We start from the raw sequence: 18155 nt of genomic DNA, 5'->3' as shown, positions 1-18155 counted from the left end.
AGCAGACTTTAATCTCAGCTCTGCAAGCAGCTTTTTGGACTGCTGTGGCTGCCATTACAAACCAGGTTAATATATATATACATATATATGTATAAAAAAAATGTTGGTTTGTTTTGAGGGTCAAAACGGCCATTTTGAACACACACACAGTGCAGGGCTTTTACAGACACGGGACGCAAGCCGAGAGTTCATGTCAACTGTCTTACCTCAGAATCATACTTAGAGAGCAAGGGAAGGGGCGGGGCTTGCACAGGACCATAGCAACCGTCAACAACCATTTTTGAAAAAAGACAAAAAGAAAGAAAACCACCTCTTGATTGTCTCTGGTGTTGTTGGGCGAAGATACCTTACAGAACTTCTTTTCTCAGTTTCTGGTATAAATATATAAATATATGAACTGTACATTACAAAATAGAAGCACTATCAAAGTTTGATTGTTAGGTGTGCACTCGCAGCATGAGGTATTATTCTTTATTACTCTTCATAACTCGGATAAATGAAAAGGTGAAAACAGATTTTTGAAGGTTTGTAAGAAAAAAAAAACTAAAAACACAAAATAATGCAGTAGCATCCATCGATGTCAAAGAATATACCTACCCTTCACCCCCACTCCACACACACACACACCCCCACACCCAGGACCTCCTACCCTCAGTCCCGCCACCTCCATGCAAGCCGATTGCTCCTTACACCCCGAACTGCCCCGTGTCCACGCCAGTTTTTCCCTCGTGTTCAAAGTGCCAATAAACTTTGTGAATTCCTAACTGTGACCCAGAAATAAAGATGATTGCACATTAACTACTGTAAAGAGGAAAAGAAACCAGACTGATGATCAAAAATGAGGAAAAGTATGGATATCCTAATAAAAGATTTGTAATAAAACAAGACTGAACTGAACTGCTGAGTCATGTCTTTCTGTTTTTGTCAGTTTTTCTCCCGGTTGAGTTCATTCCCAGTTGTCCAGTGAAGGGTAACCAGACCCCAAAAATGGTTTATGCTGCAAAATTCCTTCTGTGTCAATCTATAATTTTTTATACATATGAAGGTGTGAAAGGATAGAAAATGTGAAAAGCTTTTTGCTGGTTGGACTGTGACATTTGTAAGACCTTTATACGTTAAACCTTTAGATGACGGTGGCAGAAACCAGACACCATTCTTGTTGGAGCTAAAGAATGTGAAGGAGCCTGGTTGACCTTTGACAGCTTTCCTTTAAACGTCTCACAATGTCTTCAAAATAGTATTTAAAAGACAAAGAAATCATCTGTTAATGTTACCACAGTAAATGTTTGACACAATTTTTGTTGGATTTGAAGTGCGTGCCAAGGATGTTAAGCACTCCCACCTTTTTTATACAAGTTTCCCAACACAAATTGTGTCCTAGTGGTGCAACTAGGCTATTACAATAAAATAAGAAGCAAATGTCAAGAGGTCAAAATGTGATTGAAACACTGAAAACTAGGGATGCCAGATTGGCATCAATACCGGTATATGCCTATGTTGGAGCTTCAACTTATCAATGTGCAGCACATGATTGGTGGAGTGTTCAACTGACACAGAGAAGCAATGTCAATTGTTCACAGTTGGGAAATATGCAGTCATATGAAAAAGTTTGGGCACCCCTATTAATCTTAATTATTTTTATCTCAAAGTATTTGGATGTTTGCAACAACTATTTCAGTTTGATACAACCAATAACTAATATCGGTTCAAAGTTTCATATCGGTACATCCCTATCGCAATAAGTTTACGGTACATATCTGAGGTATTTTGGTTGAGCAATATTTTTAAATTTGCACCTGAATTTTGTTTTTTCATTACCTCCAAGTCATAATTATCCATAACCAAGAAATAAGTGTTGCAAGGACGGCCTGATCTATACAAATTTACACATGCCATGTTATTTCCATTTCTTGTTGATGGATTTAACTGAACTCCAGTTAAATCCATCAGTACCTCAGAGATTTTTTTTTTGCCTCCATCTCCTGACATATTTCAATAAACTGTACTGATTTGATTTCAGTGTTCTTTTGTCTTCATACTGTAATGGTAGTCAGGAATCCTGATTAACTAGTGAAGGGACCTTCCGACGCAGGTATTTTTATACTATAATCATTTGAAACACACTCTCCACTCAAGTCAATCTCCTTTCCCCTCATTGTGAGACGACTAGCAGCAATTGGCTGGACTTCTGTTGAAATAGGTTAGTGACTTCAAAGGGAGTGAACTTATTTTGCACTTATTTTATGCTAAATGTAATTTTGTAGAAATCAGTTTTTACTTTAACATTAAAGGGGTAAAAAAAAAAGCCTAATTTTGTTCATCATGAACAATTTGTAAAAGCAATAAAAAAAAGGGTGAAGCATCCAAAGGGGTGAATACTTTTTAAGACACTTTAAAAACACCACCCTCAGGACAGCGGCCAGGTTATTTTCAGAACTACGTCCAGGCATAAGGGACCCGAACTCTGTTCATTCCAGCTAAACCAAATGCAATTTCACACGATTGTTCAGCTCTCTAGAGAAGGATGTGACGAAGTCTCCATTTTGATAAGTGCCTCTTCTCAATTAAAAACTCACTCACACGGCGTCTTCCAGCAACCGAAAGCTTTTTACATGTATAAAAAAAAAAGAGAGATCACAGTAGGAACCGAGACTCAAAATACTGTATTCATTCAAACATACAGGTTAGTTAGTGTACAAGGTGTTCTAAATGAATTTGGTTGCTTCATGGAGAACAAATCGGATGACACAAATTACACCAAGAAGATGCAATCAGACAATGTTCAAGGATTTTTACCGGATCAGACCAGACTCAAAACTGCCAACATGTGTAAAAAAAAAAATAAAAAAAGGCAGCTAAGGACCATGAACAGTGACAAAAAAAGAAAGAAAAATATTGCTTATGGGCACAAAAACTACTTTATTGTCTCATCAATAAGTCATAGTTTTACAAAAGCAAACACTTGTTTGCAGCTGTCTTGCAGGTAGATAAATCCTGATGGCTGGCAATTATTCAAGACTTTTAATGGCAGTTTTTTAACCCCACGCCACTCATAAGAATCCAAAATAACTAAATAAACCGTTTCAATTTTAATCAAGTTTAAAGTAACCTGTGAAAGAATTAAAACCAGTCTTCAGTTTCCTCCATCACATTTTATCTACTATACTGAATCGAGTGAAGGCAATTTGATAAAAACAAAGAACTTGATACTTTAAATACAATAGGTATTTAATTCAGTCACATTAAATGTTTGTGGGAACTGAAATGCGTGCCTCAAGTTCTGTTAAAAAAAAAAAGCATTACAGATACTTTAATGGTTACTGACCTCCAGTTGACTCGAACAGATCTTACAGGTGACAATGAAGTGCAAAACATGTTTCGAGGAGTTTTACAAATAATATTTTTTGTTTGTTTCTTTCCACCCACTGTCTATGTAAAAACCACATATAAGTTGACATAAAAGCACCAAGAGGACTAAATCTCACTTGGCTCTGGCAGTGGGAAGGCTTTTATCTTCAAGCCAAAACTTCATAGAGAATAATGTATCCTGACCCATTTGTGGATAAATGGTATGCAAGTTTGTTTTTCCTCAGAACAGAGACCCCAACATTTTCAAATTAAGACATTTGGATTTGAGTTAAAAACAAAAATTGAACCTACAGAAGGCAGTACAGTAAAATGAATTTACTTTCAAACACACACACGCACATTAAAGCATTGTGGTTATGATACAGCACTTTAGCACACCTTCGTGTCGCCTGAACAGATAAAACAACAAAACCCTTCAGCATCCAGCAGAGGGCGCTGTGAGCCTAACTCTGGCCCGCACAAAGAAGCATCTTGCCCAGCAACCATTTCTCTCCGCAATTAGACGCTTTTAAATAAAAGAGGCGAACCCATTCGCTCCGAGCCAAGGCCGTCTCTCATCAGCCAGCGAGAGTAACGAAGCCCCGGCCAATCGCGCGGGTTGATGTCTGACGGCGATGCGGAGGCGCGTGGCGGCAGCCCCCGCTTCACCCGGTCTCTTTCAGGGCGGGAAATAAAACGGTTTTCTTCAGGAATCCGTTCGTTTCCACACCAAACGTGAAGTGCATCTCTCTCTCTCTCTCTTTTTTGTTTTCAGTTATGACTAACGCTTTCCTCCTCGACGAGACGTGGATGTGACCGAGGCTGCCCCAGACCCGGTAGCTTAACTGATAATTTGCAGGTAATTTGTCATTCTAATTAGCAGGTAGGCACATGAACATGACGCACGGTTCAAAAATAGTATAAAAATATATTTAAGGCAACAGCCCGCAACTCTTTGTGTTGGGTTAAAACACCAAGAGATAGATTGTAATTAATTTAATACTTAAAACATTTTACCCAAGTACCTCCATAAGTGTGTTTTTTGAGTGGATTTTTCAAACCACGCCGTTCTCAGTGACTGCTCTAAATAATCTCCAGAAGCATGAAAATGTGCGGATTTGTGTTTGTAGCCCAACACTTAGCATCAATAACCGCGACGCACAAATATGAAAAACACCTCCGACGTTCTCTTGAAGTTCTTCTTCTTTCCACCAGATCCGAAAAAAACGGATCTGACGATCGCGTCCTAACCTTTCAGTGCAGGCCGCAGTTTTCTCCTCGGTGTGAGTAAAAGGAGTGATTTTAGGAGGGAAAGGAAGAGGAGGAGACATTCTTCTTTCCTTCGTTTTCTGTCCATTCATCCTGACAGGTGAACATCGTCAAGAGGTCAGAGGTCTTCAGAGAGCAAAGAAGAGGATGAGGACGACAATCATGATGGCGACCAGCACGCCGATGGCGCACCACTGTCTTCGACCTGGAGGGGGCAGCAGAGGGGAGAAAACTATTGCTGCAGTCTGCTGGATTTAGTTTTCCTCATGGTTCCAATGTGGTCTAGAAAAGTATAGAATTAAATCGGATTTTTTTTTCCTGATCTGATTTGCTATGAAAAAAAAACAAATGTATATGTAAAATATTTATATTCCCACCCATTCTGTTCCTCCTTCCTGCCTTCTTTCACCATCCCTTCATTTCTTCCTGGTGTCCTTGCTTCCTTCTTTCTTTTTGTGTCGTTCCCCAATCCTTCCTTCCTTTCTTCCTTCCTTCCTTCTATCCTTCCTTCCTTCCTTCATTCTAGTACTGTTCACTACCTAATTTCATTCTTTCTTTCTAGCGACATTCAGCAATCCTTCCATCCTTCTAGTGTTGTCCAGCTTTCCTTATGTCCTCAATCCTTTTCGTCCATTTCTTCCTTATATCTGTCATTCCTTACTACCTTGTCTTTGCCTAATCACTTCCTTTTTTTTCCTTCTTTTCTTCCTTTTTCCTGCCCTTCTTCTTGTTCTTTCTCAAGTCCTTCCTTGTTTGTGCCCTTCCCCTATTTTTTGTCCTTGATTCCCTCATTCGTTCAACGTGTCCTTTCTTTCTTATGCCCTACCTTCTTTCCACTCTGTGTCCTTCCTCCTGGCCTGTTGTTTGTTCTTTCATCCTTCTGTCCCTTTTTAACTTTCTTTTCTTGTATCCTCCCTCCCTTCCTTCCAACCTTTGTCCCATCTTTCAGTATTTTGAGGTTCCTTATACACAGTGTTAGCGTAATTCAGAACTTTGCCATAATTTTGTAGAAAATCTTTGTACTTAAATATTAAAAAATGTGTGGTTTGAGTCTGGAAAAGCACAATAGGAACTACATGAAGATCAACCTCGACTCTCGGAGCAGAGAGTCAAACGCCGTAAAACAGAGTGTTTGGGGAGAAAGGCGTCCCGAACCCCAAGGAAATAGCCGGTAGATGTGTTTGCTTACTGCTGGTCATGTGCGAAACCTTCTCCAGCTTCTTCAGGACCGAATCCATGCGGGATGACGTCTGGTCCATCTCATCTCCAAAATCCCCCAACATGCTAAAACAAAAGGAGACCAGATAAACAAGCTGAACCAAATGATGTCAAAACACAAATATGTGAAAGGAGCCAGCACAGAAATCTGGTTGCGAGCAGAACTGAGCAAACTTAATCCGACTGGTTGGAAACTAAGAACTTCTTTTCTTATATGCCAACAGATTGTGCTGCATCAACACCCACTGTGGAAGTTATTACAGCTCATCTGCTACTTCACTTTTGATCAATCATGTTGGGATAGAAAATATTAGCAATCTCCAAGAACTCACCTCTGCTCTTGATATGAATAATTAACTATCAATCACAACCATAAGTCTGCTATATATTAAAATAAATGAAAAAAAAAAAAGAATCTGTTTTTACCAGTTGATAACAATGGATCTTAACAGAATCGTTTATCTGGGGCTTTCCTTTTGCAGATACTCCGATTTAAATATACCAAGAACAAGAAACAATCTTTAGATTTTCCTAGCTGAATCACATTGATGTTGGCTATTTGGTTAAAGTTAATTTACAGTAAAATTCAACAAATTCTTGAGGAAGTGGAAACCATCCAGATGAGCAGCGCTCTGTAGGCAGGAGCACTCACACGGCCTGCTCGTCGAGTTCGTCTCCGATACGTCCAGACATGTCTTTGAGCACTCTGATGCTTCCCGACACCAACTCCAGCTGCTCATCCTGCTCCTGTATGATCAGCTACACACACACACACACACACACACACACACACACACACAAACATGTTTCAGTCTCATCGATGACTAACATCCGCTTCCAGGATGTTTACTTTATCAACCTTTCAGTCACCTTTCCCCAAACTCCCGCACATAACTGTGAACTGAGAGCTCATCATAAAATGATGCATTTTATTCAAATCTTTTTCTTTGTCACTGAAAAAAAAGTAATAAAAGTTCTGATTCAGCTCAGAAACTACAGTCACTGCGTAAAGAATGCAGTATTTTTTTCTAATCCATCTCTGACTTTACTACAGGCTTACAGGAAGCGTAATGATGACACACTTGCATCGTTGAACACCCATCAACCCACACCACAGGACGTAAAAAAAAAAAAAGTAATTCAGTCTGACGCTGAAAGGAATCCTTCACTTCATTCACAGCGTGAAAAAAAAAAAAAAAAAAAAAACGTCTAATTCAGTCTGACGCTGAAAGGAATCCTTCACTTCATTCACAGCGTGAAAGCAGAAGCAGATCTTTAACCCGCAGAGTGAGTCCCACGTCCTTTACTCATCTTTTTATCCCTGTGTGGTACCTTTGATAACATCTCTTAGTAAGAAAAAAAAAAAGAAAAACGTCAAAAATTTGAATCAGGGTTTTTTTTTAGCTGGGTTACCTCATATGAAATACTGTAAATGCTGTTACATAAATAGTTCATAAACCTCTTAAGTTTCACATGTAATGGCACAGAAATTGATTTAAAAAAATAATAAAATGAAAAGTATGGTGATATTTTTCATAGAACCTCAGAATGACCGTATATGTGAGATAAAGGAGGGCGAATCGATTCACTATATCTAGAATACTGAAACCCATTTGGTATCAGTATGGTAAGGTGGATGCATCAGTTTCATATTTCCTCTTGAAATTTTATTTTTGTAGTTTTTCCAATTCTACCTCCAAAACCATTTTATTTTGATTTGCTCTCAAATTGCGGATTGGCCTTAGTCCTCAATGGCTGCATTGAGGACTAAGGCCTCCATACATGGGTTGTGCTTAACCCCTGCGCCACCACAGCACACCCTATATGCAGTACTTTTAACAGATTTACTAATAGATGTCTACAATTCCCAATAAAGATAGCTTCATTTTATTTTCTTTGCAACTTAAACATTAGAAAAAAGTTTGTTTTTAAAAAAATGGTTGATTCTTTTCTGTTGCACTTTCCACAAATGTTTTAAGTTATAGAAACTTTGACTTGATAAAAACTTTCACCCTCTGTTTTCTGCTCTGCATCTAATTCTTCCTTCAAATATTTCCTTCTACTCGTCCTTCACGTTGCCTGCGCCTTCGTTCAGCCTCTTCCTTTACCTGCTGCTGCTCCTGCTGCTCCTGAATGTACCTGGAGTTGGCCGACACCAGGTGAGCCTCCAGTCCAGTCGAGCGGTCCTGTTCCTTCAAAGCCAGCAGGCCCAGAGCAAACACACGTAAGATCCAAATACGCAAAAATAACACAGGAGAAAAACAAAGCTGTGTCGTTTTTAACAATCCACGAAGAAATCTGTGGATTGTTTTGTGTTTTAAAGGAAGCGCTGACCTGTCTGTTCTTCTTCTCTGCCCGAGCCACGGCGGACGGGCTGGACAGTTCATCTTTCATCTCCTGCAAGGAAACATTTTCCATTACTCCACAAATAGCAACACAGCAATCATTTTAAAAGTTTGCCTCAGTTCACGAGTTTCATTCATGAGATTTTCTCTCTGTTGTGCCAGTAAATCCAGTAATAAGCTCCTCTCTGAAAGTTGTCTTGTTTGTCTCAAATAACTTTGTTCTCCTCAGATCTATTTTAGAAATGGTTGCTTTACTTTTGAGTGGTTCTCGAAGCTGACTCATATTTTCTTTTCTTTATTTAGGTGAAGAGTTCCTCAACAGATGTGGAAACAAATAAAGTGACGTGTATCGAGAACTCGGGGCCGCTTACAGTAAAAACACAAAAAGTGCTGAGCAGCTCAAGTCAGTGCGTTTTATTGGCAATAATTAACAGTAAAGTTACAGCTGGCCTTGTTCGTGCAGTTGTCTTTCTTTGCCATGGTGACCCCATCGAAGGTTATCATCTGCTTTGAAAGTAGCCACACATTTGACCATGTTTGCACACACATGTAAAAATAAAGACATTTACATAACATCTAAACAATAACATCTAAATATAAGCGTATTTTCAACGTACTAAACTCTGGGGTTTCTACAAGTTCTCCAGACAGCTGAAAAGGACAGAAAACTAACTTTTAATGGATAAGTACTAGACTTTATTTAATAATTTATCAGTCTTTGAACAAGAAACGTACGGGTGGATAAGTGAGAAGACAAAAATCTCACTAATAGTCATACAAATGCAGAGGGTCTACAGATATTTTCGTAGCGATGAAGTTACCTGAACCGACTTCCTGGTGCGCTCCACAAAGTCTCTCCTCTCCTGAAGTTCATTGTCGCCCAGCCGGAACTTCCCTGGATTTGACTCCACAATGCCTGATCCAGTTAAGGTTAATCAAAAATGTCTGAAGTAGTTTACATTTCAACATATTACATCAAACCTTTTTATTTCAAGAACGCTTGAGAAAGTTGTTGCCTCACGGCTCTGCTCACACTCCAATAAACATCATTTTTAAGAACAATATCAGTCTGATTTCTGAGCCAGACTGATTCAGACACCAGTCACATTCCTCATGGCTGGTTTTCCTCATATATTTCAGGCTTAACTTGGTTTATCCAATTAAATCCCATTTTTCAGTTTGTTTCCTGTGCCTATAAGGGTCCCTTTAATTCATTATCTAACACGCTCCCTGTTGGCCACATATTCTTCAAATATTTCATTGCCAGGCAGATGACACCTAACTCTTCACTTCCTCCAAACATAATTTCTCTTTCCACCTACCTCACAGCAGAAAACACACCAGTTCACACTGGAATCTTCAATTTTAACTGAATAATTGTTTGTTGTTTCTGTTTCTATAATTTTTTGATTTTTTTTTTTTTGTCTGGGTTTTTTGAGGTGCGTCCTCGAATAAAATACTTTTTTTATATAAGAGACGACCTAGTCCTGAGAATCTAAAGCAGCTGACATAATTGGTGTTTCATTTAAACACATTTATAAAGCAGAAAGAGTACTATATCTGTTAAAAGAATAAACCAGATGTTTACATTAAAACATTTGTGAGCTCCTCATAATATGTTTCCCCATATCTAGTAGTATATCCAGTATTTTCTTTGGTATTTTCAATCTATAGTTTATTGTTTGCTGCAGGATAATTGTTTTTTAGAGGTTCACACATCCAATGACATATTGATGCTAAGTGGGGTCAACATGTGAGGTTCTGGATTTAAAGGATACTGATGGTTTCACTGAGGTCCTCCAGGTCCCAGTCGATGGCCCTCAGACAGTTCCTCAGCTCGTTGGCACTCCAGTCCAGCTCATCTCGGCTCACCTAAGACCACAGACACCAATGCTCACCAACCAAACGGCTACACAATGTTTTATAACGCAGCATGTCTGGTGCAATTACGACAGATACTACAGGTTCCTCTGAAAAACAAAGAAAACTAATGAAAAACATAATCAGATTTTTTTTAAAACAGGTTACCATTTTCTCATTTTGTCCTTTTAAAAAAAAATCACTTTACTCTATGTATTTTGTAGCGGTTTAATGTCACACAAATCATGCATAAGTATGAAATAGAAAGGAAAATGACACCTGATTTCAACAAGGCATTTTTTTAACACAAAGAAAAAGCTGAAAGTGTGTTGTGCGTTTTATTAAATCTTTTCTACACCGACAACCCTAAATTAAATTCAATGCAACCCATTGTTGTTTCATGGATGCAAAGCAGCACCAAAGAGCAGAGAGTGAAAGAGAAAGTTTGAACCATCACTTCTAACAATCATACTGGGCAAGGATCAAATCCCAGACTCCAACACCTTTCTGTCCGACCATTCACACCAGGACAGTCTGCTTGTTTGGGTCGGACCAAAAGTGCACTTCTTTTTTTTTTCCTTGTTTGGTGTAATTTGCTTTCACATTGGGCTTTTTTTTTTTTTTTTTCAAGTGGACAACAATTTGTAGTCACAGACCTGAAAAAAAAAATCAAACACAGAAAGTCCAGCTTGGACTTTCTGTGTTTGAAAGTCCAAGCTGGACTTGGGAATGCGAATGACATGAATTGAATGTCATTCGCAATTGAATGACATTCAATTGCGATACCATTTTGAATGTCATGAGTGGCTCATTAAGCAAATTTTTTGCATTGGGATATTTCTAATTTCGGTAAATGCGCGTTTCTAACAGATACACAACATGCAAGCAGAAAATGCCGGATCAGGAACAATTTCAGCACATACAGTAGTAGTGCTAGCAACACCGAAGGGCTTGTTTTTACCATAATGCCCAGCAATCAATCAATGGATGAAGTCCAAATAGATGTATATTTCCCACAGTTGGTTCAGAGGGCGGCCTGAGTTTACACCCGAGGCAAACCACACCAGAATTTGTTTGGAATCAGACTGACACCACATCAAAAAGCATGTGTTGGTTCAATTGCATGGTCCACAGAAGAATTCGCTGGAGTGTATTCACACCTGCTCCAAAGGTCCAGACCGACAGTCCATTTAAAGTGGACCGAATGTGTCAGGTGTGAATACACTATTAAAGAGGAATAGCAAAAGCAAATGAGGTGGATTAGCAGTGCTGGTGTTGACCTGGACATGTTACTGTGGAATATGGTCCTTGCTGCCCGGATAGTGAGCTGTTAGCATGTCACGACAGTCATAAAACTGTCATACAGCAACAGTCTTTGGTCAGAGGCTTCTTCAGAGTGGTTGCAAGACTGACAGCTATCAGAGACCCTTCCTGCTTACAGCATGACCATCCACAGCTACTCTTTCAAGAACGGTACGTGCTGCAGAACAGCTCACCTGTGTCCCCTCCTGTAACAGTTCTTCCCATCGATCAAACAGACCCCGAGCGCGAGACAGGGCCTTCTGCACCTCCCTGGAAACCAAAGACAAACACGACACAAGGATTACAATGCGGAGAGTAGCAGCTGATTAACTGCACCCTCCATAGACACTTGGCTGTGTACAGATCCGCCTCTAGCTAAAAAAGAAATCACTTCACCACACTCACTCGCAGCAGCCAGGGTAATTACATTTCAAGCCAAGTAAAACAAAAACGAACCACGATATGTTAAGCGTGTCTTTTAATAACATTCGCAAGCATAAGCACATAAACTATCCCTGCGCCACTGTGTGTGTGTGTGTATACAAGCTAGCTAGCTAGTTACAATAGCTCCGTGCTAACTCTTCTGGCATAACTTCCGTAAAAGTACCCCGAAGAGTCATTGTGCGGATTATCACTAATAATACTTTGTATATATAAGTAAACGTCTTCACGAAAAACAGCTTTTCGGTTTCTTTTTGCTTATTTCTCACCCCTTTACAACAAAAAACGGGTCCTCTATCGACATTGCTTCCTTCCTCTGTAAGCCTTGCGCATGCGCACGGTTGAGACAAAGCAGACGTCCCCACCTCCCCCCTCCCTCCTGACACGTACATGTAAATTAAACGCACCTACGTAACAGAATGACATCTGGGTGCTGGTTCACTAAAGTTTATCTAACCCTTATGCACTTTAGAAATTACGAAACTCCAGGAAAACAGGCATGGAGGGGGAAACAAATCTGTAAAAACGGGAAATAAAATTTAGAAATGAGTCAGTTAAAATGTAATCATTTAAAAGGCAACCAGCCCACTCATCTCCTCCGTGGAAGAATAATACAATGGGTGGAAATTAAAAAGCAGAAAGAGGCTTATACTGGTAAACTTGGACGCATTTACAATTAAAATACAACATAAATAAGCAACTAAATGGCTGCCTGTAATCAGTATGCAGTCTTTATTTTTCTCTAAAGATGATAAAGTTGTTTTTTCTCCTTTTTTTATTTTGAATGTTTTTATTGCAGAACCCTAAAACATAGAATATGACAATATTAGTTTTGTTTGTTTGTTTGTTTGTTTGTTTTACAGAATCTGGACAGAGTTTAATTTTTGTTGTCTTTTTCAGCCTCTGATCACCAGCCTCCATTTTCAGAAATTTCAGTCTCTATGCAAAGCTGATGTTCACATCACTTATCAAATTTTTATTTGTGAATAATTTAAAAAAAAAATCCCTCGTCTTTGACATATACATAACTTCGAGTTGGTCTGTTGCATAAAATCTCACTTAAAAACATCAATTGAGCCAATGGGGAAAATGTGAGTGAAAAAATAAATTCATAAGGTTTTAATACATTTGGAATGCAGTGCATATCAGTTTACAGTACATTGGGAGGGGAAAAAAAAGCCAAGCTCAGCAGATCCTCCAAATCCCCATCTGCATGTTTCTCACCGCACTTCTTCGCATCCTGTCCCACCCATTGTCTTTGTTCCTGTGGTTTATTCTTTCAAATCCAACCCAAGCTGTCCCCAATTCCTTCTTCCTGTCTTCATCCTGTTTCCTCCTCTTCTATACCAACACCCTGTAACAAAAGCTGCAGCTATGAACAGTCATTATGTCTTCAAAAAAAAAAGAAGTCATAATTGCCTTTCTTAAGCTACTGTTTAGAAATATTCCCTTTTATAACTCTGGTTTATTACTTTAGAACCACCATCATAACATCATAAGATTATTTATTGTTTTTTATGATTTTGCATGTCAGGTTAAAAAAAAAAAAAAAAAAAAAAAAAAAAAAAACTGACGCATTGTAATATTACAAAATTGTGTAACGAAAAACCCTACTCTCAGGCAAGTCTTTAGAACGTTCTGACACCTTAAGACATATTTGGTAGAACTATGTCTTAATGCAATAGTGTAAACTATTAAACTAGTAATCTCTATTTATTTAATTTATCCAGTTTTCTACATTTCTTGCAGAATCTCTTGAACTTTTCCATGTTTGGTCATGTTACAGACACAAACTTCTATGTATTTTATTTGAAAGTCAGTGTGTTTGGCCAAGGTCAATCTCGGTGTGATTTTCAAAATGTTTCATGGATAAAAACTGAAAAAAATGTAGTGATACCTTCCAGGTCAACACTTTTTTGTTGCATTTACAGCTAACAAGTCTATGGAGCACCTTTGCACATGAAAAGACTGACATTTTTACCTCAGTAGGACTTAGATTGAGCCATTGTAATACTTTGGTCTAAGTTATATTGCTTATGTTCCTGCTAGAAAGTGAACTTATGCTACAATTTCAAATCTTTGGCCTCTAATTTGGATTTATCCGAATCTGTCTTTTGCTCCAATTGTGATCAGTTACCTAGTCCCTGCTAAAAAGAAAAAAAGAAAAAAGAAAAAACTCCTCTCAGCATGCTGTTGCCTTATTAACCACTATGTTTTATAGCGGAAATCTCTTCCACGTGTTTGGATAGAAGGATCAGATTTAAGCTTAACATGAACTGCCTGCGAAAAGGAGGCGTGTCTTTCTTTGGTAATCGAAAATAAAATGCCAGTTGCAAAACCAGAATGTGCAGTCAAGCAGGAAGTCATGCTTCAGACCTGCACCATAACAAACAAGAGATGGTGGAACGTATTACTTTCCATGTACTTTCCCCAAATAAAACATGAAAGTAAAGCCTTCGAAAACTTCCTACAATTTTGTGAAAGAAAAATTGAGAGGACATAATCTGTCTTGTCCTGAGTGAAAATTTGATAACTTGATATCTATTGTTTTTTTAGAACATATTAACTCCTTATATTATATTATATTATGTTATGTTATGTTATGTTATGTTATGTTATATTATACTATATTATATTATATTATATTATATTATATATCTGTATTATACATATTAACAAGTATCGTTTCTGTCCAGATTGGTGTCTTTCTGCTCAGAGGAAAACGTCAGCCATCCCCAACGACGGTTATGTAGCAGGGCAGAAAATCATCTCTACTGAGGGGGAAAAAGAAAAACACCTGACGTGAGCAAGTGGGCCATAGCATAACAAAAGAAACTGGTGCAGAGATAACAACCACAGTAAGAGAGGAGCGAGTCTAAAAATAGATCCATTACACAGTGGCGCCCTCAAGTCTTCCTTGTGTCGTCAGCTTAGGAGACCAGGAATAAAACATGACTTCTTCTCTTCCTGTAATACAAAGAATTTCACCAGCACTAATCTCCCCTTAATCAACGTTTCCTGCCACCTAAACCCTTTGTAGAAATTTGTGTGCATAGATGGTGATAGTTAAGCTGAACGTCAACCAAAGCAAACATTTCTGAGCATCTAGTTCTAATGCAGCAATAGCAGCTTTATTTGTAAAGTGTAGGCAATCTGTATTGACTCCTCTGGTTACAGTGGTGTGAAATACCTTAGGAAGAAACTCATATTGTTTTTACACTTCAATAGTTTGTAACGTCAGTAATTTGTACAATATGCTTTTGAGAACACGTATTTGAATTTGGATCTTGTGAACCAATTAGTCAAATGTGTTTGATCATGATCTTCTGAGAGACCTAAGACAAACCATTATCAATATTCATTGGCGATTCTGTTTAAAATCTCAGAATGTTGTCAAAATAATTAGGATGCCACACACCCGAGTTTCCTCGGAGCTTTGGAGAAGAACCAGCCCCACAGCATCACAGACTCTCCCTCGTACATCACAGTGGGCGTGACACATACGCACATATTTGTTGTCTTGTTTACGCCCAACCCAACTTGAAATGACTCAGCGGAGTTAAGCAAATCTCGCATGTTTACGTGATGGTGAGACAATAAAAAAAGGCCTTTATTTGCCCCAACTGTTGCTCACAAACATGTGGTGAACACTTGCAGTCTAAATGTTGTTACGGAGACAAGATGGCTCAGTTTGCTGCAGTTCTCCAACACTCAACTTTCAAGATTGTCCATCCTGTTCACTGCTAGGTGTGACAGGATAAACTTGGGTCTGTTTGCACCCTAGTTGGTAGTGGCTAATAAAAATTGGCTGCTGTGTCGCATCATGGTTATAGATTGTTAAGGGGTTAAACTACTACTATTACAAGTTTAATACTATTATTGCTTAATAATGACTTCATTGATAAAGCACTTTCAAACAATGTGCTCAAAAGTTACTATTAGATAAAATAAAAACAATGCAGAATAAAACAATACTGTTAGAAAATGACACAATTTAAAACAGAATTATGGCACACAGGATAGAGTGAATGAGTGGATCTTTAGCGTAGCTTTAGAAACCTCTACAAAGCATGCCTGCATAATTTCAGCGACGTTCCTACGGTGATAAAAGGACCTCATTTAAGTCTAACCACGTGCAAAAGTTATTTACCTTCTCGAAGAAATTTACGACAGACGTCAATTTTCAGGATTATTTTGTGATAAATAGTGATATTTCAGAGGGACATTGACCATCAAATCTGTCTTTTCATTACAAAGAAGCAGGAAATTATTAGATTGTCAGCCCCTAGTTTGATGGACGTACTTCTAGTTTTGTCAAGTCAGCAACGCTTCAGATGGTTAAAAGCAAATATAGCTGCAGGTCATCGAAACAGCAGAGAACGTAGAAAGAGACAAGGAGGCAGAAGACAGAGGGAAAACAGCAATGGGCCATGTGCAGACCTTTGAGGGACCCCATACCTCAAGGGTCTCCAAGCACATCTCTAAGTGCTCATTTTTAAAACTCACATTCGCAGCTCTCCCAGACTGATTCCCCCGGGAGAGAAAAAAAAAAGTCTACTGGAAAATGATCCGATGTCAAAAGCAGAACTTAAATCTAGCAGAAGCTGCTTCTGTGGAGTGGCTTGATTTAAAAGGAGACTGGAAAAGTTGTCTCTAAGCAGCTTACCAGCCCACCTGTCAACAAACAATCTGTTCGAGCCATTCAAAGACTTTAGTTGAGAAAGAGTGTGAGAGTATGGGTCGAAAGTTAGCGAGTGACTCAAACTCCAATCCAAGCTTGTTCAAAATTGATAGCACCACCACAGATTAAAAAGAAAAAGTGCCTTTGACGAGTTTAAAGCAATTACATTTTGCCCAAATGAATAAATTCGTCCAATTGTAAGATTGTGCTGCTGCAATTAAAGATTAAATTAGCCTACGGCTTTTTACACTGGACTGTCAACAAATGTGTCTGTTTCTGCAAATACATGTCTGACTGCATGAAAATTGAAACATCTTAACCATTTTCTAAGGTTATTTTTTATTTCCCCCTCACTTCTGGTAATAATTACTAGAAAGCTACAGCGGAGGTAACTGTTGCTGGTAGTGTGCTGTGGCTTTTCAGAACTATTTTATTGAGCCAAACAAAGGATTTTCAGAGCAGAGCGTGAGTCATAGAAACTAATAAAGTTGGTCACCATAGCAGAAAAATAATCAGCTGCAACTGATTAGAGAGGCAATTATCCTGTTGTAAATTTGTATGCAAGCAAGTTTCTAAATTGTGTTAATTATATGTACTGATGGAAATATGCACTGTAAAACCGGCTGAAAGAAAAAAGAAGACTAAATAAGTAGGGATATAGAGATAAAATGAACCTCGAAACTCTGAAATTCTGCTGCTGTTTCTAGAAGTCAATGTCTTTATTGTTTCCCATGTTTCCTCCTTTAATCTCTGCCAGTAAATGCCATGTTTCTGCAACTAGGTCAACTCCCGGCCCTACCAACCAGTGTTTGTTCTTCAGAGAGAAACACAGCTTGGAGAAGAAACAGGCCCCACCCTGCTTCTGTGTGTTCATACACTCACTGCGCCGCACATTTGGCCGCAGGCAAAGGCGGTGTAAGGATAATCACACACAACAACGTCTCCATGGCAAACGCCTGGCTGCAGACCTAAAGTCAAAGGCCTCGCTTTTGCACATCGCATGCAATGTAAATCTCCAAAATCTACTGCTCGAGGAAACATTTTTTCCCCACAAAATAAAGCATTTTATTTCCAATCTTTTTTTTTGTCCACAATGTGGATTAAAGATGAACTTCTAAATGTATCTGCTCTTGATCCACATTTTCTACATTGTATGAGCAGAAGCATTAAGGTATAGTGTGCTGTTTGAGTTCAGCACTTTGTTTTTATCATATGTGAGTTCATACTGCTGTCTGAGAGGTTTCCATGGCTGCAACTTTTTTTTTCTTCCTTTTTCCAACACTGAACAATTGCTTGGCCATGAATGCTTCTTGGTGGTGCATGATTTTTAAAGAAGAAAAAAAAAACATGGAATTAATCTGCATACTTTGCATTTTGATTTTCATAGATAGTCTCTCTGATGGTTGAACTATTTGGAAATTAATCACAAAGTTAGTCACAAAGGAGAACAGCATTCAAGAAAGTAAAAATGGTTTTTAAGAGTCGAGTTTGAGTTCAGGCTTTTTGTTTGCTAAGTATCTGTATTAAAAATAAAACCAAAATTCTATTGCTATCTTTTTTACCTGTGATTTTGGTGTTAGCAAACACTGCTTAATGCTGACCTGGGAGTCCCAAGATAACATGAAAGCATACTGTTGTTTCCTGTGCCTCAAACTTCTGTTCAAGTGCCAGATATCCTGCAGGTTTTAGAT

General features: G+C 38.6%; 1 protein-coding gene across 1 annotated transcript; it reads right to left on the bottom strand.

Moving 5' to 3' along the window:
- Window positions 1-2643: 2643 nt before the first annotated feature.
- stx10 (syntaxin 10) lies at window positions 2644-12155 on the bottom strand. The gene is made up of 9 exons (XM_007574096.2): window positions 12053-12155; window positions 11537-11612; window positions 9959-10052; window positions 9002-9096; window positions 8170-8232; window positions 7944-8027; window positions 6488-6594; window positions 5807-5901; window positions 2644-4822 (listed from the first exon to the last, which is right to left on the bottom strand). Exons 1-9 carry the CDS (start codon window positions 12085-12087, stop codon window positions 4746-4748), a joined length of 726 nt encoding a protein of 241 aa, XP_007574158.1. The 5' UTR covers window positions 12088-12155; the 3' UTR covers window positions 2644-4745.
- Between the last annotated feature and the right edge of the window lie 6000 nt (window positions 12156-18155).

Source organism: Poecilia formosa, unplaced genomic scaffold (genome assembly GCF_000485575.1).
Source record: "Poecilia formosa unplaced genomic scaffold, Poecilia_formosa-5.1.2 Scaffold344, whole genome shotgun sequence".
NCBI lineage: Eukaryota > Metazoa > Chordata > Actinopteri > Cyprinodontiformes > Poeciliidae > Poecilia > Poecilia formosa.
The sequence above is the reverse complement of the archived record's forward strand: the minus strand, read 5'-3'. Positions and strand labels throughout refer to the sequence as shown.